The following is a 22037-nucleotide window of genomic DNA, read 5'->3' on the forward strand; positions in this document are numbered from 1 at the left end:
TTAAAATAAATGGTTTAATCACATATGAAAGCTAATTATAGGGTTGTTGATTTTTGTGTTGAGTTTCCTATTTGTAAATGTCCTGAAAGACTGATTAAAACTAAAAAAAATATCTACCATACTCTCGCGCTCTTGTCTCGACGTCTCGCGAGAGTTTGAAGTGACGTTTACGGAAGTTTACATTCCTGGAGGAAAACGTGCTGCCCATGGCGGCAGGGAGCAGGGTATGAGGCTGACGTGTATCTCCATTTCCTTCAATATCGGTATTATAACACACCTACCATGAACTCCGTGTTACTGAACGCGGTCCTGTCCGGCTGTCCGGACTACGACGTGCTGTTTGAGGCTCTGTCTTGGCCGGAGGAGTCCTCTCCGCCGGCGGAGCGGGTGGAGGCGCTGACAGCTTTCATTGAAGCACTCGGGCCACTTCTGGATGACGACTCTGGGTCGTCTTCTGTTTCGAGTGCAAAAAGACGCTGCATTCACGACAAAATCGAGTCGGTCATTTGGAAAAAATGCCTTCCACTCCTGTGTAAAACCTCAGCAGAGGCCGGGGAAGGGGAGCCGTGGAGGGAGAGCACGACCGCTGCCTGCAGGCTGCTGGCTGTCTGCGTCCGCCTGTGTGGGCAGGACGCCTCCAGACGGGTGGCTCTGACCGTCCTGCCTTCCCTGCAGCTGGCAGAGGAGGGGACGCTCAGCCCTGCGCGACTCGGTGTGGAGGTCGCCGGTGAAGTTCTGGCCGCTCTGGTGCCTTCTCTGTCATCGGATGAGCAGTTCACTGTTAGCACCGTGTCCTCTGCCCTGTCCTGCATCAGACAGCTCCCTGACCTGCAGGTGTCCAGAATCATCTCCAGGGTCCTGGTCCCTCTGCTGAGCAGCTGCAGCAGTGGCGTGGGCTTGATCAGCGTCCTCAGGTTGATCCTGAACGATCTCTGCTGCTGGCACTGCACCTCCCGCACACCGGTAGTGACAGAGCGGGCACTGTTGTGTTTGACAGCCCTGTCAGATGACCTCCTGAAATCTCGCAGCATTTCCCCCACCGCCGCTGCTTCCCGTGCACCAGACCCCCGACTGTCCGTGCAGTTCTGGAGGATGATCCAGGATGGACTGACTCACAGAGACAACCTGTCACGGAAAAGGGCTTTGTACCTGCTGAAGAGGTGTGCAGCCCTGTCAGAGCAGGAGGGCTCAGACTGTCCTCCCTCTCCACCAGAAGAAGGTAAGTTACTCAGGTTTGCTGAAAGGGATCCACTTTTAGCTGTACATTAAATTTTTATTTGATTTCACGTTTCCTCTAATAATTTCAGATGAGACCTTGTTTAAATGGAGCCCCAACCAGAGCACTGTGCTCAGAGAGTTCTGGGAGGATTATGTTCTGGTAATGGAAACATTAGAGGAAAACCAGGTAGGAAATCCCATTATGCTTGTTTTTCAGTGTTTGCTACAAGTTGGGCTCATGATACAGGTTTGTTTTTATTGTCTCATACACAGGTTCATGTTGTACGGCCAGTTTTAAACAGAATAGACACACTGATCCAAACAACGGTAAATACCAGTCAAGGTAAGACGGAAATAGTAAAAAAAACTCTCTTTGGTATTTGGTAGGATAGCCGCTTTTGAACAGTTTTATTATCCTCTGTTTTGGCCACCATGCACAAATTAATTAAAGGTTGTCAGTGCTTAAGAAGTGAAAAAATATGAGACATGAGGGCTGCTCCGTAATGCTCTGTTCCCTCCCTGCACTTTTGGTGTGGTGGAAACACGCCATAAGGTGAACTTGAAAACAGCCCGGCAAACCTTTCATTCACTTGAAAATGTAATCAAACTGCAGATGCAGCTTGGTTTTAGAGCAACCTGTTTCAGCTCTGTAGTCTGTTCCTCTTTTAGATGCCAGTTTTCTGCCTGTGCTTTTCGTCAGGTCAAGGGCTTTTCCACCCCTCCTGGCTGCTGTGTGTTTACCAACGCATGTTCCACAGTGAGAATAAGTCCTTAATGAAAGAAGGAGTGTGTCATCTGCTTGAGCTGCAGGCCCTCCAGCAGCCGGCCTTCGCGTCAGCATTTTCTCAGGTGTGGACTCGGAAGCAAAGCTATTGCAGCCATCCAAGCTTTTGTTTCCTTCTTCACTGAACGAACTCCTCATTAAATGTATGTTTTTTTTTTTCCTCTTCTGAAGTTTATTGTTGGCCCCTTTATGGATGTTCTCTCTGAAACATCACTCTTCCACAGGTGAGGAGTTAAAATAAGTTATTTAACCAAAATAATTGATGTGCATCCGCCTCAGTTAAACTGACTCTTATCATCTTAAGGTCAGCCGAGCAGAATGTAGGAGACTGTCCTGAGCTTGGGGTGAAACTTCAAGTCTTCATGACCACCTTCTTCAGCAGCCTGCCGTTAGAGCAGAGAAGTACATGAGCGCCTTGAGTTCATCAAAACTCTGATCCACGTCTCGTGGTTTTAATTGGCTGTTAATGGCTCGCTGTTGTGTTTGGTGTGTAGGTTGCGTGCTGCTTCAGCTGATCCAGCAGCTGGGCTTGAAGCACTGGTGTGCAGTACCCCTCCTCTTTGTTTCTCAGGCTCTGTCCAAACTGCCCCCAAGTCCGCTGCTGAGCAACAGTGGTCTCATCGCCCTCAGGTAACTAACTCATCATGTTTACTAAGAGACAAGCAGATTTGCCATATATTCAACAAGCTGATGTCTTTTCATTTGTTACAGAGAGGTGTTGCGATGCACCATGATCACACACCAAGTCCTGCCGAGAGGGGCTGCCCAATCTTTCCTGCTCAATAGTGCCCTCTCTCTTACTATTGTGGTACGACAGAAATAATCCTTTAAATTCAGGGATGGATTTTTTTCATTGTGAGGGCCTATGAAAATTAATCCTTGATACAAGAAGACCTCATTATAGTTTTTAAAGTATCATTAACATGCTTCTACCACAAGAATATATTTGAAATATCACAACTTGGTCAGTTATGTTTGATTCAGTACTGTAATTAAAACATTCCACACTTGGAAATTGGGTTTTAATTTGGTCATAATGATTTTTCTCTTGTAATCTGTGAAATCAATAATGTATTAATTTTTTGAAAATTGGATTGTAGGCTCTGAAGACTGAGGATGTCTTTGGAGCGCAAGTTGCCCAATGTCTACCTTACAGCATGACGCATTAACAGGAATAAGAGTAGAAAATGGGCCCCAAAGTAAGCAGAAGTAAATTGTTTTAAGAGTGTTAACAGACTGTTAAACATTACGTATGTTGTCATGTCATAGGGGATCATAAAGGAGGAAACTGCAAGATTAATGTTTTGTTTAAATGTTTATTAGTACCATGACTGTTTCACCAAGAAGCAAAACTAATTTCTGTTTCTGTTCATTTGCCATCCTACTCCCAGAGTGCAGTGACCCTCGATGATGTTTTCAGTTTCCTGATGCATTTCCGTGCAGACGAGTCCCTGTGCAGAGGCACGGAGCTGTGGGATCAGGTGCGCTGTGATATACAGACTGATGATGCAGCAGTCGATTTAAAATGTATTGGAATAACAAGTTGCGGCGACATATGGAAAGTTTGACCTCATTCTTCATAATGGACATCACTGCAGGTCTGTGCCTGGTTATTGGAAAATGAAGGCAGTTTCCAGCCGTGGACTGTGGATGGCGCTGGCACAGGGGCTTCTGCGAATAAGGAAACAGTTCAGGCTTATGCTGAAAAAGAGATGCAGTCGTATCTCCGAGTCCCTGCCAGCACAGGTACGTTTGAAGTGATGCACCCCAATTTAAAAACTGGTTTGGCAATGCAACAGAAAAGCGATTACTTCGTCTTGATATGTCTCAAAATCCATTGAAGACCATTTTTTTCTGTCCTCCAGGTCAGACCGAAAGGTTGCCTGACTCGAGAGAGGCCTATAAGTTGGCCAGGGTTGTTTTGTTGTGTGTCGACATGCAGAAGAGTCGACAAGAAACAGAGATCAGCAACACTCTGGAGTCATTACTGTCTCCCCTGCTGGACACCTTGAGCAAACTCAGCACCCATATCTACTTGCCACTTCAGAAGAGTGACAGGAGCCTGCAGCTCGTGCTCAGCCTGCTTCAGCTCGGAGCAGCGCCAAACTGTCGGCGTGTTGGAGAGGAGCAAGGTCTGTCATGATAATGCTGATTCATTCCCATAGCTGTCAGGCCCAACATTATGAATATGCAGTTTGTGCAGCAGATGGATAGGTGCACTTATGCAGCAAACAAATCATTAGCGTTCTTCTGCTAATTTTTCTGTCTGTGTCTTATTGCATATATTTTTTTTCTCATTTTATATTGTGTGACAGAATGATGCTAATGGAACTGGAATTCTCTTTAAAATGTTTTATTTCTGCAATTGAATTGGCATTGGAAAAAACTTATATCATCAAGTTGTTTTGTTTGACAATTTAATCGAATGTCTTTGTTTTACATACATGTTGAAATACAGTAAATCAGGAGCCACACAGTGGTGTAGTGTTTAATGCTCTCGCCTCGGCTTCTGGGCCTTTCTTCAATGTTTCCTCTGGGCACGTCCGGGTTTTTTATCAATGCAAACTTTCTTGCCATTACTCTCCCAGACAAAGTTCAGATTCTGAATGGCACCGGAACATGTGACATTCACCTACTTTCCTCTCACCCTCTTTTTTTTTACAGAAGACAGTGTTATGGTTGTCTTGGAGAAAATAATTTCCAAACTTGTCAATCCAATCCAGGCTTTCATCTTTAGATGGTTGTCTGGGGAACTGCAGGAGGTAAAAAGCAAACTCAGCAAATCGGCATCACTCCAATTATGTAGATACTTATGGTTTCTTACTCTGATGTGTTCTCCAGGTACAGCTGTTTGACATAGAGCGAGCGCAGCTGTATCTCTCTGTCCTGAGGCAGTTGGTCATCATGTTCAATTCCACAACACAACAACACAATGAAATGCAGCACAGAGGTTTCTCAAAACTCATCAAGTGCAGCTTGACGGTCCTGAGAGAATCCAGCCCACAGGTACTAAACTAAATATTTATGCAATCTGTCGTGCGGCTCATGATTCAGTTCGATTGTGTGGCCCACTCATTGTTGATTGTTTCTCTTTGGTCAGGTCCCTTCTGTGGTGAGGCAGGTGACTAAAGCCATTCTCATGGCCTCCTTAGCCACAGTATGTGACCTCCTGGAGCAGAAATTGATCAATGTGGGACCAGAAAGTATTTCTGATTTGAAGTCGCTGAGTCATTACTTCTACCATCCAGAGTCTTCAGTGTCACAATGTCAAACGTCTCTGGGAAACATCAATAAGCGTCTTCTTAAACCACAAATAACAGACTGCTCTTGGTTAGTGGAGTAATCATATTACATGAAAATGTATTGTTTATGAGCACCAAGATGAAATAATATCTTCTTTTATCAGCGATGATCTGGAAGAACAAGGTCTTCTACTGCAGGAATGGGGTCGCGTCGCTGCCAATTTCATGCGGGATCAGTGGATCTGTCTTAACTTTCTGATGAAGACTGTTGGGATTCCCGAGTCGGTCCACACCTCCAAGGCATCAGAGACTCTCAAGGCTGTGCTGAGTTGTAGCATTGAGGCGTTATCTTTGCTGCCCAGTGACCTGGTGCTGCCTGTGCTCACCTTCATGGAGACAGTGATGCCACAAGTAAGTGTTGAGTTTCTTTCATGAGTACAAAATCTGTTCATGTGCATTTTATATAAATTGGGTGATTTAATTTGTTTATTGCAGTTGGTGCAGGATGACGAGGCCCTCTGTGTCGAGGCGATCACCCAGAGCTGGCAGCTCGTGCAGGGCCTCAGCACCAATGCTCATGATTTCTGGCCGGCCCTGAAAGGCTTTATCTCGATGGCGTTCCAGCAAAAACTGCTTCAGCTGACACACACTCAGGCCTCAACACTTCTTTGCACCTTGAAACAGGTCCGACACGTCAGCCTGTTTGGCATCGAGAAACCGAAGCACAGAGAACTGCACTTCCAGCTTTTACGTTTTTGTATGTTGTGTTTGTAGATTGGTGTTGAGATAATGGAGTTGTCCCAGTCAAAGAGTGGCGTGTTTGGTGTGTTGCTTCAACACTGCTGCCAGACATGGCAGCCTGTCGATGACGGCAGCGGACTGCGGGACGACACTGTGTTTGCCAGTGTTTTCAGCCACATTAACATCATCACTGAGGCTTGCATCTGTGGACCAGTGTTCAGGAGGGACCAGCGGTCAGTTCTCACGACAATACTAAAGATTTGTTCAGTAGTTTCTCTCAGCTAATTTACAGTTTTGTTCTCCGGATTTAAAATTTTTTTTTTAGACTTGTCCAGGATGTCCACTTATATGTGGAGCAGCTCGGTGAAACGTGTGCAGCAAATGTTGCAGTTACAAGGTGACCTACAGTTTTCTGTGAGCACTTGCTCCACATGGCTGTGAATCAAAATCTTGCCTCTAGAGGTCTCTCTTGGCGTGAATATGATTTCAAAGGTTCACTCCTGTTTTACCTTTACAGTGATAACAGGGACGATCAGTTACCTCGCACATGTGTGATGGCTTTTCTCAATCGCCTGGACTCTTCCAATGCACAGCATGAGAGGCTGATGGAGGAAATCGTCATGGATCTGTTGAAAAAGGTAAACTGTGCTCGTCCTGTGCTGTGAAATAGATTTAACGAGTTCAAATGAGATGCCTACTGTGAAAAACTTTTCTCACCTCTTTAAAAGAGAAGCAAATGAAGTGTTTGAAAAATGTTTTGGTGTACCTTAAAACCTTAACTTGGATGCTATTTTGATGGTTCTTTCAACATTAATTTGTATTTATATTATCCTTAACTCTTAATCACTGCTGTGTTCTCCCTGAGATGGACTGTGTCCTGTCCAAGATGTGTTCTGCTGTCGCCCATATTCCACTCAGACTGGCACCAGAAACCCGCAAGTCGCAGGCCTCATTTAGACAAAACAGTAGAAGGGCGATGTTGAGAAATGTCATTGTTGCCATTTTATTTGCACAACGTCAAACATTAGATGTGTTAATACGAGAACTGTAAGCTCAGAAAGTGGGTCGCCAATCTTCTGCTGAGAAATACTTTGGCTTATTCTGGCCTCTCGAGAGGAGGAAGAGAAGCTGCTGCAGTAACGCACAGTCGGAGAGAAATAAATCTGCAGATGAGGATGAAGAGCTCAAAAGCACTCATCAGTTGAAAATTGCAGATGATATCATGAAAGTGCTGCTGATGCGATGCCATGTGGCTGTCGTGCTGAAGATATCACAGGTTAGAAAGTGTCATTTTTCAGACAGATCTTATCCAGCTAAAACCACAGGAACGCCCATTTTAAATTCTGAATAGTTTTGCTTTTTATCAAAACTAGTTTTAAAGTTTGGAGTTTTGAGGTTGTGACTTTTGACATTGAGCAATTTGTGTGAATGTGTAAATTATTACATTTCTTATTAGATTTCATTAATAGTAAGTGATCACTGATAAAAGGTTGAATTGTTATGATTGCAGTTAAGATACAGGTGGGAAAGCTGAAAGCAGTGAGTTGGTGTGGTTTAATGTTGCTCATTGATGAGCCAAAAAAAATGTTGGTTATTATTCAGGCTTTTTGAAAATTGTTGGTGTGTATTTGCTTTTTTTCAAAAGATTAACCTGGCATTTCATATTGTGGCCACCTGAAACTTCTACAAACCCCTCCTGTATTGTTGATCCTCGTCCAGAAACAGTGGATTTGACGAACTGTTAGACATCATAGTTGACAGTTTTTATTTAGTTGTTCTTTTGCAAAACAGTTTTACTGTGATGTGATATTTGGATTGCATTCGATGTACGACAGTGATCTCGGCACGGCTAATTTAACATCATTTTCCACTCTACATTCTCTCTTTCCAGGATAATGGCATATCAAAGTCAAAAGTGCGTTACTATAGCAACTCCCTTCAACATCGTGTCAAAAACAGAGTCTGGCAAACTCTGCTGCAGTTGCTCCCCAAACTCAAAACGGTAAAGCTGCTGCATTATGAAGAATAATCACATGTCAAAGAACCACTCCGAAAGTAAGTGTTTCCTGTCTCGTGTTTGTGTGTGCAGGAGTTTGTTGCCACTTTGTTGAACAGCGTGTATGAAGCCGCGTTCTGTGCTAACCAGGCCTCGGTGAAGTACCTCATTGAGTGGATGATGATTCTGATCCTTGTCCGCTATCCACAACACATCGACAGCTTCTGGCCCTGCTTCAACATGGTGAGCTGTTTTTCACCCTCCAACTTACCAGAAAATACATGTGTGGAAATGTTGAAATATTAACCAAAATGTTTTCCACACAGGATCATGACAAGACCAAGACGAGTGTCTGCACCTTCTTGTCAGTCCTGGTGCATTTTAACATCATCCTTCCCAACCTCAGGGATAAGGTAACACCTCTAATGTTTCTCTTCCACTCAAACGCATCTCTTTGCATCGCTGCTTGTTTCTGTTTGGTTAAGACATTTCTTTCCCTCTGTATTTAAGACAGCACAGCTCCATAAAGCACTCGATGTCATCCTGCAGTCCTGTTTCAACCATAACTTCAGTGTTCGCTTGTATGCCTTGCTGGCCCTGAAGAGGGTGTGGAGCCTGGCACAAGACCAGGCAGAAGGAGAGGTTGATGAATTGAAGGGACTGTCCTCGGTGATCAAGGCCTGTCTGAACCAGGCTGAGACTATGCAGAGCACTGGGTGAGAGCACATCAGCAAATATAGCTGGAAAATGCTCACGGTGACACATGCATATTTCTTGTAATGTGTATTTGTTATCTATTGTTTAGAAATGCGAACAAGAACTGGATGAGGATTCAGGAGCACTTCTTCTTTGGTGCCTTTCATCCCATCAGGGATTACAGTGTTGAGGTTTGTGATCATACTTTTGCTCAGCAGATAAATTGAGCCCTGATCATAGTAATGCATTGTAACATGTATTTTCTTATACCCTTTTGCTTTCTTAGACCATATTTTTCACATTCCCCAGCCTCTCGGAATTGGCTGATGATGAATGGATACCAACCTGGAAGTTTGAAAAACTCTCTTACTTCTCAGAACGTCTGTCTTTTCCTTTGAGAAATCCCGTTTCTGATTTGAACAAGCTGCAGCCTGGAGACTGGATCCAACAAGACAAAAGTACATTAACATGCTCTACCAAGCAGAGATGAAAGCTACAGGACTCGTCTCCTACAAGTGTTGACGGTGTTGTGTTTTCCAGGTGAGCAGGATAAAGAGGAGCGCTGGGCCGAGGTGCAGAAGAAGATCACTCCCTGGGGGTTGGGGATCCATGAGCAGGAGCTTGAACTTCAGCTGGTTCCACCACAGAGGGCAGCCCGACTGGGAAAACTGCACGGCGCCCTGCTGGTTGTGGCCTCACTTATCGACAAGCCCACCAATTTGGGAGGTCAGAGGCAGATCCAGTGACAATTTTTACTTCGCTGCTACTCTTTTACTGCTGAACATGTGGATATCATGATCCGTTGTAGGGATTTGCCTTCACGCACCAAAATTATTATAATTTTTTTTTTATTTGTCTCTCGGCTCAATGATTTTTTTTCTTCAATACGATAGACCAAGCAAAATAAGTGGCTGAGTCAATCAGTGTTGCTGATAGGACCATCATTTATCTTCTTGGTCAGATGATTAATAGTGAGTACTGCCAGAAGGATATAACAAAATTATGGCTGGTAATAATATCTACATATCTTGCATATGTGGTTATTATACGTGTGTAGTATTTGTCACCTTAGAATACATTAAATAATTCACTATAACGATTGATCTCCTTTGTTACTTGTCAAGCTAATAATATAGAGATTTTTGGAAATTGAAATGATTGGGAATAGGGGCCACATTTAGTCTCTTTCTGCTCTGGATGATACCAGGACTGTCGCACACTGCGATGCTCTGCTGTTGATATTTTCTTTAAAATCGCATTTTGATGTGCGAATGGATACTCCGTTTCTTGTCATTTTATGCCGACTCATTAATAGATGGATGACTCAGCGCTGATGTCCTAAAGACTGGGAAAAAAATGTAATTGTAAGAAAAGTTAATGTTACCTTATTTACTTTGTGTCAAAAACTACAACTTGGCTTTGTTTTTGTATGACACATATTTTACTTTGCTCTGCAATTTATTTATTTATTTTTCTTCTCCTTGTAGGTCTGTGCCGAACATGTGAGATCTTTGGTGCCAGCGCTCTGGTCCTGGACAGCCTCCGCCACGTCGCTGACAAACACTTCCAGTCTCTGAGCGTCTCGTCTGAGCTGTGGCTTCCGCTGTTGGAGGTGAGGCGCAATAAATCAACTGATAATATGTTCTCATCATTGTGATGGACATGTTATTAAAAGCGGGTGAAATTAGGGTGAAAGCAATCTTTTTCAGCGTTGCAGCCTTTCACAGCAGTGTAACAGCTTCCTGTCGTGCCGCGATGAAGAAAACTGTCAAAAGCTCAGTCTGCGTCTTCACTGAAGCTGCAACTTCCATCACATTTCTGGGGATTTTTGGTTCTAGTACAGTAATAAATTCACTTGAGAAAAGGTTTTTTTTTTTTCCCATTTAAGTTTCAGGCAAATGATAAAAGTTGCTGATACCCTGGAAGTCTGGGTGTGAACATTCCTCCTCCATGTTGCACACAAACATCTGCTGTTGATATGCAAACAACACAGGCGAATTGAGCAGGTTAAAACAGCTCATGCGTTTGTTTTTTAGCTTTCTGTAAAAAGAAAAAAGTTTTATTGAAAGTATTATTAGTTATAACAAGATGTCTTTCCAAAAAACATGTTTGTATTGAGATCAGGATGCAGATTTAATACAAATGGAGCAAGTGCACAATATTTATTGTTTGGGTTTTAATGTTGTTTTCTGGGGAATACTTTATATTAATTAGTCTTGGTATGTCACTACAAACATTATCAAGGCTGTTTTTAATGTTTGTTAGTGTGGGTTTCTGCTTTCTGGTTGAAACATGCATGTTACTACAGGTACCAACAAATCAACCAGAATATTAGTGTTAGAAAATGTCATATTATCTCACTTTGGTTTTATATTAGATGTAGACAAGTGTTACTTGCCAAATTGGTAGGATTTGTATTGGCTGTATTATTTATGCTGGAGTGGCGTGTCATACATTATGCAGCATTTCATCCACACGTCGGTTGACTGTTTTATCTGACTTGGTTTAAAATGAGTGATTTTCTTCGATTGTAGGACAACTCCTCCACAAAACTGCAACCCAGAGAACATCTGCCCACTTCACTTTGAAATTCAATCCTTCAAATCAATAATGCTGGCGGACAAGTTGTCCAGAATCACATGGACGAGTTGTCCGGGGTTGCAGTTTTGAAGACGAGTTGTCCGTTCACCATTTTCTTCATGGGGCCTCAGTAAACGGTGTGCGTCTGTTGTTCAGGTGAAGCCGATGGAGCTTGCTGACTTCCTGCAGACAAAGAAGAGTGAAGGCTACTGTATTGTTGGAGTGGAGCAGACGGCAAACAGTCGCAGCCTCCAGGACTACCAGTTTCCTGAGAAGACCCTGCTACTTCTGGGGTGGGATAGCATTAAATATTAATCTCTCTCACACACACACAATCCTGTTTGCCATCAGTGTGGCAGCTTCCACACAACCAGATGTGTATGAATGCATGCAGGCCTCCATCTCCCCATGCCCCCGTGACTCGCTCAGATAAAGGTGTGAGCTGACGAGGCTATTTAATGTTATCTCGTCGGTTGAGTGTGGCTCCCTGTGGGGATCGCGCCCCTTCTCTCCATTGTGTACCTGTCTGGGCATGCTGAGCTATAATTGGCTGTCCCTTAGGAAGGAGAGCGAAGGAAATGAATTAGACAAACTGGTAATACAACCTGTGCAGTGACAGCGTCAGAAACACTTCTTTGCAGCAGCTGCCATGCTCTGCAACACTCCGCGGCATCCTTTAATTGATTTAATGTGAAACTAAAGGACAGTTTTCACAAACATTTGTGTCGATGGAGAAAAATCCCAGCTTGTACAGCACGAGTAACTTGTGTCCGTGTTCAGTTTTCCTGGCGTGCAGAGAAAGAGAGATGTTGGTATTGATATCTTCTGCGGTAACGTCCTGCTTTGCTTCACCCCGCCTGGTCCCAGAGGTGTGAGCAGTGCTGCTTGCTAAAGAGCGCCATGTACACTGTCTGGAGTGCTTTCACAGCTGTGCTCGCCTCAGCACAGCATGGCTCAGCTCTAATTTCTCATCAGGTTGCTATTATCTCACCCGCTTTCACTTCAGATAAATGTAGCTCATCAAATCGTGCATTCTTACTGAGTGGCACCCTCTGTGGGGACTGAATGTCAAATTTATTAACAGTTTGTTTGATTTTCATGGCCCGTTATTGCTCAGTATATACTCGGCTGATTACTCAATTGCTCTTAGACCAGCACTCGTGTGTCATCTGTATTAAGAGGTTATTGCACATAATTGTAAAGCCTTGAGTAAATGTGGGATTAACTTGGCCGCTGCCTGAGTGCTCTTAAATTAAATCACATGGATGTCATCAGAAAGTCGAATGAAAGATGCACAACACCCAATTACAAATGATTACGTGTAATGCAGGCAAAATATAACAGTGTTAAACTAGTATTGTTTCTTAAAGGTATACAGGAGGATTTTCAGGAATTTTAGGAAAGAACCGCCCTCTCCACCGTTTGAAAAAAATGCGCATGCGCAACACTGTACCTGCTCCCGAGACGGAACGCCTACTAAAACGCGTGGGAGAGACATGCACGAGCCCAGTTCTCCTCGTGCACGCTCTGTTTACAAGTCACACGTCGGCATCGCTCACATAAGCTCACTTTACAAGAAGATTTGCACCAGAGGGGGTGAAACTGTGTAAAAATGTCCGAGAATAATGCGTCGGGTCGGCCACCGGCATGATGAGGACCGTGTGGAGTGAGCTGAGCGCAGGGACGGGCACGTACGACGGGCTTACGTCATATATCACCAGAATGATTGACAATTGGGAGGACCAGTTATTTTGATGATCCACCCGGAAGAAGAAAATCCTCTACTATACCTTTAATGATCAGTCTTGAATTAATTTGTGTGGTTTTGGTTAATATTTGTTTAGTGAGAAAATGCATTTCCTTTTATTTTTACATATTGAAACTAGAGAAATGTATTCAAGATTGGTGTGAGAGTTTGGTTTGAGGTAAAGGGGAGCAGAAGTTTAAAGTACTTCATGATATTGTTGCAATAAACCAAATTTTAAAGAGCATTTAATAAAATGTTTAGGGTTATTGAGCAACTTCAATTAAAGAAGACTTAAAATATATAATTACAGGCATGAAATATAACTGCACATATATTGACATTTTTTGCATATATTTAAATTACTTTTTAAATGAACGAGACATACTTATGCTATTTTCAGACTTTAGGTGACTGCAATTAAAATAGTTTTTAAGAGCTATATTCGGAGGCACATTTCTAAAACATTCTCGCTTTATTTTCATATTGATAAAGACAATAGAGCTGCTTGAAATTATATCAAAGGATAATTTGATTTCCAAAAGCAGATATCTAAGGTGTTGGAAGTTAATCTGGAGTTCATAATCCATCCTGACCTCATCTCCATTTTATTACTGTGGTGTTGTGGGAAACACTCCAATCAGAAAACTCTTTTCTCTTTTCCCTTTTCCTTCCATAGCAACGAGCGGGAAGGTATTCCTGCCAACTTACTCCAAATGTTGGATGTGTGTGTGGAGATCCCGCAACAAGGAGTCATCCGCTCTCTTAACGTGCACGTGAGCGCCGCCCTGCTCATCTGGGAATACACACGACAACACCTCAACTCTGGAGCCACCGACGTCAACCCAACATCCAGCTGAGGAGGAAACCAGCAGACCTCAGACTTCCTCACTCCTCTTCCTCATGCAGAGTTTGACATGTTTGTAGTTTTCCAAAGTGTGGGAGGATTAGCGCTCCTTGATAGAGCTTGTACTGCAATGCTTTTAATTTGAGATACGTTTTTAGGAGTTTGTACATACTCTGCAAATGTTCCATTCATAATTTTACACTATAGTTTCTTTTTTTTGTCAGAAAACCTACCAGTTACAATAAATAAAGTGTGCTTTAATGCTCTACTCATGTCTTTTTTTTTTTTTTAAATCACAAATGCTTCTCAAGAGTTGGAATAGAACATTATGAGAAAAAGCATTCCCCTGACCTTGAGAGAAACAACCCACACTTTGAAAACTACTGATTTTAGAGAGACTTGCATGAAAATGTAAAACCAAGCTGCTCCTGTGTGAAAACCATTCTCCTCATGACCTTAAGAGAATTTGATGCTGTGTGAAGCGCAGACTGGATCCTTTCAGGCTTCTGTCTGCTCAGCAGTAATCAGACTTGTTCCGGTGCCTTAATAAGATCCATTAATCAAACTCACTTCTGGTTATTACTTTTAAATCTTCCACTTGGCAGGCTCTTCTAATCATGGAGGGAATCTCTGATTTTGCAGGACAGTTTTAGAGAGAACGGTTATATGAGCAAATTACTAATTACATTTAAACCCTGAACGAATTTTTTTTTAATTACCTATGACTAAATAAACTTAAGTCTTGTATTTGTATTTGCTTCGAGTTGTCTTATTGATCCAAGAAGAAGATGGGGAGGGTTAAATACAGCACAGAGTGCCCATGTCGTCCCAGCTCATTAAAGTCATTGTGTTGGTTCACCTGGAGACAGTCTGATCAGAGAGCAGGAAGGAGAGGATCGCTCATTGTTTGTTTTTGGGGGTTTTCTTGTTTTTTTGGCTTACCATGTAAGGTTTTTCCTGGTGGTTATGGACGGCTCCTGGTCGGGGCGCAGCTCTCCTCCGGAGGCGGCTGCAGGCGCCAACAGCAGCTGGACCGGAGGCACAGGAGGCGGCGTGTCGAGGCGCGCGCAGCCGCTGCTGGAGTTCCTCATGGTGCTCATGTGTGTGGGAGCTGTGGCAGGTACATGACGACCTGTGGATTCTTTGGTCAGTAACTAGATATTTCAATAATCGCGGCCCTGTAGAGTAACTCTCCGTTCATCAACATTGCTATTTTTCAGTTTTCTCATCACAACAGTAACAAGATTAACGCGGATTTTAATGGACTGAAGTTATTAACGCGATGTTTTATGTCTGTCGATAGTAAACTAACAAGAAACACAAATGTATTTATTTTGTTAATTTTTTGTACTCCATAATTGTTCATGTTTGTAATGGATGGTAGGGCATGTCACATTTGCCTTGTAGTTTTTACAGTTTTTCAGAAATCTTTGATAAATTAATAATATAAAATCATTATTTATTCATTTAGAAATGTAAAACTAAAAAACAAACATGTCAGCAATTGACATAAGTATATCAATTGCTTATGATAGGTTGATGCCATCAATGAGGACAACCTCATTGCATCAACTCAGTCTTACTCTGAAGGGTGACTATAAAATGCATATGATTAAATCAATTATAAAGTAACAAAAAGTGTCATATTGTTTACGGTTGTTTTAGTTGTATTTTTCTTTTAAATATCTAAAGGGAAAGTTATACTATGAATAGATTCAACAATAAGCCTCATTTAATGATGTCTTATGACCTAAAATGCAATACAAGGACCACCTTGCATCGTGCAGTATTAGACATGCATGGTTTTACATATTCATCTTCACAATATGTCGTTGATGCTCATGCTAATTTGTCCATTAGAGAGCTTGCTCAGGGCTCAGTAGTGTGCTAAATCTGCAGTAAATAAATGACAAATAGTAACTTTATTTTAAAAAATCTCTTTACAAAGCCTTGTGGGCTGGATTGGACAGAGAGTCCACGATATGTTTTAGACCCCTGGTTTAAGTTATATTGTTGCTGTACAATCTGTGCATTGTTACACATTAGACTGTTATTTAACCTTAAGTCAAATCACTAATCACTTTCTTGACATATAAATTGTCACATTGTCAAAGACTATATCTATAAATGATCAAATATTGTATATTCTACCAAATGTTGAATGAAGTGATAGTTTGTCAGAGCAAAGAAGAAGGTCTATTTTAATGTGTAGCCACCTGTTTTCATTGTAAATACTTTTTTATTGACCATCATTTAGTTACCAATGTTATTTTGGAAGAAATGCTAAGGTGCGAGGGAAACCTCATGAGGATCAGGGACCCACAGTGCTGACCTGTCTACTGTCAGAATCAAGCTTCTGATCGCAAGTCCACTTCTCTAACCATCACTGCCAACGTTTGTATTTGCTGTTGTGTAACAGATGTAAAATGTGCTTGTAGAACTCAGCCAGTTTGACCTCTGTGGCTGTTTTTCCAAGCTCTGTGTGTTTTTGTGTAGGTAACAGCCTTGTCATTGTAATTGTGGCTGCAACAAAGACGTTCCACTCAGTGACGTCGGTGCTGATCATGAACCTGGCGATCAGCGACCTCCTGGTGGGCGTCGGGGTCATGCCTTTTGCTGCGGCATCCATCCTCAACCGTCGATGGGTCGATTTTACGGTACGTCTCCTCTGTGGCACAGCAACATTTCTATTTGATCTAAAGCTGGTCTCGTGCCCGTAGGTTTTACTCCATTGAGTGTCTGTAATGTGATTGTCACTTTCTTTTCTGGTAGGGTCTCTGTTGGTACGTGGGTTACACGTCCTCTGTATACTGTACAGCCTCTGTACTGACACTAGCCGCCATTGCCCTTGACCGCTACCACTCCATCATGGACTGTCTGCGATACAGCTCCCGCTGCACCATGTGGAGGACTTGTGCCGTGGTCCTGTGGATCTGGCTGCAGGCCCTGGCCACCAGTTGCCCCCCCCTGCTGGGATGGAGTTTCATCAGATACGTGACTCCTATGTACACCTGTGCAATCGACTGGGCCATCAGTCCCAGCTACACCGCCTTCGTTGCTGTGCTTTCCTACCTCTTACCGGCAGTGGTCATTCTCTTCTGCTACATCAAGATTGTCCGGGTGGCCCGTAGCCATGCCCGGAGGATTAACACTCTGGAGGACTCTGTCCAGCGCTGCAGGGGTCCCAGCTCTGCCATCGCCTCTGGTGCATCATCTGACCAGCACTGTGGGAGCCTGCACAGCCCATCGAGACTCATTTATCATGTTAGTGGACAGTTTATGTCTAAAGTGAACGCAGAGGGAGGGACTTTCATGAACACTGATCTTGCTGGTGCTGCAACAGAGGAAAGCAACACTGCTTCCGGACGATTTTTCTCCTTTCTGGCACAAAGTGAGTCACTGGGACCTCTGCAGAACTCCCAGCAGCACCACCATGGAGTGGCGCGCCTCTTCATGGTCATCTTTGCTTTCCTCCTCTGCTGGACACCTTACATAAGTGTGGCCCTGATTCAGGCCACAGAAACTGTGATTTCGGGCCAAACTACCCTGATTCCTTCCTCTGCTGTTACCTTTTCCTACTGGCTGCTGCTGTTGAATTCTGACATCAATCCTCTGCTGTATGCTCTGCTCAGCAAGCGTTTCCAGAACGCTCTGCAGGGACTCAGGCAAAAACTACAAGCTCGTTTGGGGGTCATTGTGGGTACCGGAGGGCAGGTCCCCAAGGAAGGAGATGACGGCAGGCACAGCGAACCCTGTACTCTGCCCACCCACCATCCCAGTCCAGCTTCCAGCTCAGAGAGTTTGACTTCTGATAGTTCCAAGTATTCCTCTTCCATCTTCACTGTTGGCACTGACCTACAGAAATCCGAGGACCATCAATGCGAAATCTGCCTTCCAGGAAACATTTCATCCCTCTCTCCGCGGCAGGATGCTGGCGGTGACTTACTGCAAGTCCCAGCTCGGCCACAAGAGGGAAGCAGATTACCCTTTTCTGCTCTGACCGAGGAGCAACAGGCCACGTTTTTCTTTGGACAGATCACAGTGAGAGTGGAGCATGATGTCTGAACATCTGTGGCCTCAAATCAGGGGCAATCAGAAAATATCTAAACGTTGACCAGCCTCACAGTTGGTTTATGGATTGTTCTCGCCAAAATATATTAACCTAAATATCATTAAAACCCAATGTTTAATTAAATTTGACTATCCATTTTAAAGCATTTGTCACTCAACAAAAACAGGTCAGCAATAAATCGGTAAATTACTTAACTATTTTTAATCTAAGCATACATTTGAACTGTGCAATGCTGCAGCAGTTTCCTGAACACATTCAATATGTTAATAGTAGATATGTTCTATTTTTTTATTTTACAAAGCTGACCCTTTTGTGTTTACATGGTTTGCATCGTCTGACCAGCGTTCAGAAATGCAAAAAACATTAACTAATGTTTAACTAACCCAAAGACTATGAAGTGGTGCATATAAAATGTAACCCAGTGTATCTTGTCAGAAGGTAAGTGATTCCCAACGATATAGAGACTGTCTAAATAATACCTAAATAACTGATATTTCACTTCAGTGTGAAATGACAAACACAAGACGAGGAAATACAGAAAAAAATCTTTTTATATATATATATATATATATATATATATTTATATATATATATTGTACATGTGATTACACTTGAAGACAGCCCACAAAAGATCAAATAAACCCATCATTTATTGACGCTCTAAATATTTCTTCCTCAAATGTGATAATCATATGTTGCATCTCAGTGTAAAAATCATCATTCCTTACAAAGGTTTACATTTATGTCTAGCAATAATTCCAGAGGAATACAATATTATTATTTATTGTCATCGAGAATGACAATGGGAAACAGTGCTAATGTACTCTATTGCAAAACAAAGAAAAGGCAGTGAAGTGGACGTCTCAGCTGAATCTGTTCTTACAGTATATGTGCATGCTCGTTCTGTGTATGTCTCTCGCTGGCCCAGTTGAGGTTAGTCAGCAACCAAATGCAAAAATAGAAAAAGTTCTGTGCGAGGCATCAAAAGTCTATCCCAGTAAATAAATAATTACATAAAGAGATTCAGATGATTGCAAGAGTGATACAATTAAAGAGTCTCTCTGCAGCAGTCTGTGATGGCACGGTAAAAAAAACAGCACGTATCGAGCATGTGTGGTCGAGTGATGTTCATACATTCACAACAAGGCAGAGTTTATCCTGTTGCTCCATGAGGCGTGTGTTTCTGTCGCCCTCAGGTTTATGTTAACTTGCCCCAGAAATGTGATGGATAGAAAACAGGTGCAATAAGTACTTCTTTTTTTGTGTGTGTTTGATCAAGTGTCGGCACACTTCCCCTTAAGCCACAGTGAGACAGTTCTGTACCGCCTATACTTTTCACCATTAAATCTGTTTGTGTTCATAATAATTGTCTAGACAGTTTATTGTGTCGGGGCGGCTCAGTGGTAGCTATGGTCGATGTTCAAAATAAAGAAAGTTTTCTCTAACCCTGTCGCTCGATAAATAAAACTTTTTGGAGGTTTGCCCAAATAAAGACTGCAATACCTGAAACACTTTAAGATTACTCGAATGACAATACATAAATACATGTATTACTTACATTGCCTGTTCAATGACATGTTAATATCGTTTGCTGCCAGTGTATTGGCAACAGAAAATATGCGGCAAGTGGTTTTCTTCGATGGACCATTTGACGAACAAATACCGGCCATCTCATGCATTGGAAAGGATTGCATTAGAGACACTGCTTTAAATATCTCGTGACTGAACTGCGGGCCTGAGGAATGAGTGAGCTTTCACAGAGAGGGACTCTTGCCCCAGGAAAGCAGATAACCACAGGGAGCCAATCAGTGTGGTTAAAGAAAAAACCTGACATAGACTCTCAGGATGAACAGTGAGAGGCTTTGTGAAAGCTCCATCAGCTCAGATGGATCCTCAGATACTCGGACAGGTCCGATTGACACCAGCTGAGCCCCTCAGGTCCACAGCTCCAGGACATCCAAGGTGTGAGACGCAGCTATGTACAGTGCACAAAAGGCAGGTATTTCTCAATAGGTTTACACCTGAGGGACGCTGCTGCAGGTCACCCTTTTGTTTCCAGGCAATGAGCAGTTTAGGCATTCTTCTTTGGATTTTTTTAAGGTGTGTAAATGTGTACAAGTTAAAGCTCGCTGGTCGATACGGTGTCTATCCTTTTTTTTTTTTTTTTCCTATCATGACTGAAAAACATCAGGCAAGTTGGCACGTTTTCCCAGGCGCAAAGATGTAATGAATCAATGGAATGATTAAGTGTTACCGCAAAATGAATTCTCAGCTCAATCAGTTATTCCTGATCAATCTCGGAGTAAGAAATATTACAATTGATAAGAGTCCATGCACCAACTCGGAGAAACTTCTGAGTGGAATGGACACCAAAACATCGGTGCACAATCTGCGACTCTTCACCGCCTCCTGGTTACCTATCAGAGGACAATCCGTCATAGTGTTTTTGTCACCAAGAGAGCTGCACGGAACAGCAGGCAGGGGACCAGGCTGATCAAACTGTATTAATATGCCTCCTCCCTTTGGGTCTGTCTTTGTGTTTGTAATGCTGATATTTCATTGAGTCAGTGTGCAAATGTTGACATGGATGTCCTGCCTCTGCTTCTCCAGTTGAGCCCTGTGGTGGCGCCGGCCTCTGCGTTTCCCTCCGCTGGCTCGTCACGTTTGCGCAGCTTGGTGCTGAGCTGGATGATGCACTGGTCCCAGTCTTCCGGTAACAGCAGCATGAGGAAACCCAGGCAAATGATGAACACGGCGATGAGGCGCACCGTGTTAAAATTTATTTCACAAGTGTAGAGGTCCACCACTGTAGAATTTACAAGAAAACATTCATATTAGCAAATAGACTAAAAGCTGCTTTAAATTCACATGGAATGCTTCATCAAATATAAATTATGACTTTCAGGGGTTTAATACCATCAAATATTAAATAGCGACCAGATCTAAAATGCTAAGACTGGGAGGAATGTGAAAGGACTCACTGGCATTTACAGGAACACTTAGGACGATGCCAAGGGAAATTAATGTTGGGTACGTTATCGCAATGCCAAAGTTCACCAGGACGTTGAAAGCTGCAGTAAAAAGCAGAGTCAGCACAACAGCGGAATACATAAGAAGAATGACAGAGCACAAGATGATACTCGAGGGTTTACACAACCAGTGAAGGATCCACTTTGTGCACTGTTGCTTTGAGTACCGTCTCACCAAAAAGCAGCGCTGCAACCCCGCAGAGGTAAGCCCATGGGACATCTGCGAGTGAGCCGATGTACTCCACGTGAGTAAAATACAGGATCACCGGCACGAAGCTGATGAACACAAAGTTGGCGCTCCCAACGATGCTCAAAAAGAGAGCAGCCTCTCCGAATTTGGCACTGCCGAGGACCATCTTGAAGAGCACCTGAGGACAAACGGGGAGGAGTGTGATGAGAAAAAGTCTGCCCTCTGAAGGAGTTGAGGGATATTTACAGCGGTGCACCTGCCAAGTACATGCCAGGGCTTTGGCTCAGGGCCACAGCTGTCTGTTTATCACATTAGTTCAGTACTGGCAAAAGGGCAGAGAAAACCAGAAACGATCAAAATAGCACTTTAGGCCCGACATGTGACTTCCTTGATCAGGACACAGCCTGAAGCCAGCACCCGGAGGCTACACTTCTCTGCATGCATCACACGGGTCGCTCAGCTGAGTGTCACATTTCATAATCTCCTTCAGTCTACTGCCACCTGGTTACATAACTAGGAAGGAGCTAGTCCAGGTTTTCTTATATAAGACAAGACTATTCAGACGTATGTTGTTTTTTGGGGTTTTTTTCTCGCAATTTTTAATCTTATTCGTCATTCCATTCTGAATAGTGAAACCACAGCATGGGAGGTCCATGAATGTATCCAAGTGCTCAGAAATTTTGCATCAAATGCACAGAACAATACCTTGTAGAGTGCTGACATTGAAGCAGAGGCCACGACCAAAGCAATCCCGATGACTGAGTGGCTGTGGAATCCATCAGCGTAGGTCATCATGACAATACCTGCTATGGCCAAGATAGCAGCTACTATCTGTAGACAGAGAGGACGTACATGGTGTAAATGAAGAATGGATGTCGCGAAGGCTCGCAGTTTGGTG

The 22037-nt window shown here is 43.1% G+C and overlaps 3 protein-coding genes across 3 annotated transcripts in view; 2 read left to right on the forward strand and 1 right to left on the reverse strand.

The window, feature by feature from the left end:
- Positions 1–282: 282 nt before the first annotated feature.
- On the forward strand, positions 283–14375 carry tarbp1 (TAR (HIV-1) RNA binding protein 1; the record flags this gene model as incomplete). Its single annotated transcript, XM_080507001.1, has 29 exons — positions 283–1219; positions 1308–1405; positions 1492–1561; positions 1919–2067; positions 2174–2226; positions 2307–2404; positions 2497–2632; positions 2714–2810; positions 3394–3483; positions 3601–3748; positions 3868–4134; positions 4667–4764; positions 4850–5008; positions 5103–5341; positions 5409–5655; positions 5740–5928; positions 6019–6218; positions 6311–6382; positions 6503–6623; positions 7877–7987; positions 8075–8224; positions 8308–8394; positions 8492–8697; positions 8787–8868; positions 8964–9135; positions 9218–9403; positions 10165–10289; positions 11414–11550; positions 13681–14375. 29 exons carry the CDS (start codon positions 283–285, stop codon positions 13859–13861), a joined length of 4905 nt encoding a protein of 1634 aa, XP_080363127.1. The 3' UTR covers positions 13862–14375.
- A 439-nt stretch (positions 14376–14814) lies between these two features.
- Positions 14815–17913, forward strand: LOC308138330 (5-hydroxytryptamine receptor 1D; the record flags this gene model as incomplete). Its single annotated transcript, XM_080507411.1, has 3 exons — positions 14815–14968; positions 16345–16505; positions 16621–17913. The coding sequence occupies 3 exons, from the start codon at positions 14815–14817 to the stop codon at positions 17911–17913; spliced, it is 1608 nt and encodes a 535-aa protein (XP_080363537.1).
- Positions 17914–18549: 636 nt separating this feature from the next.
- The window catches only part of slc35f3b (solute carrier family 35 member F3b), a gene marked incomplete at its 5' end in the record, with an annotated part of 46471 nt that continues 42983 nt past the window's right edge, over positions 18550–22037 (reverse strand). The window contains 4 exons of the mRNA XM_080508053.1: positions 18550–20726; positions 20902–20991; positions 21125–21317; positions 21845–21970. Of these exons, the coding sequence (XP_080364179.1) occupies positions 20485–20726; positions 20902–20991; positions 21125–21317; positions 21845–21970 (651 nt within the window). The 3' untranslated portion in view covers positions 18550–20484. The remainder of the gene's footprint in view (positions 20727–20901; positions 20992–21124; positions 21318–21844; positions 21971–22037) is intronic.

Source organism: Blennius ocellaris (assembly GCF_963422515.1).
Source record: "Blennius ocellaris genome assembly, chromosome: 13".
Taxonomy (NCBI): domain Eukaryota; kingdom Metazoa; phylum Chordata; class Actinopteri; order Blenniiformes; family Blenniidae; genus Blennius; species Blennius ocellaris.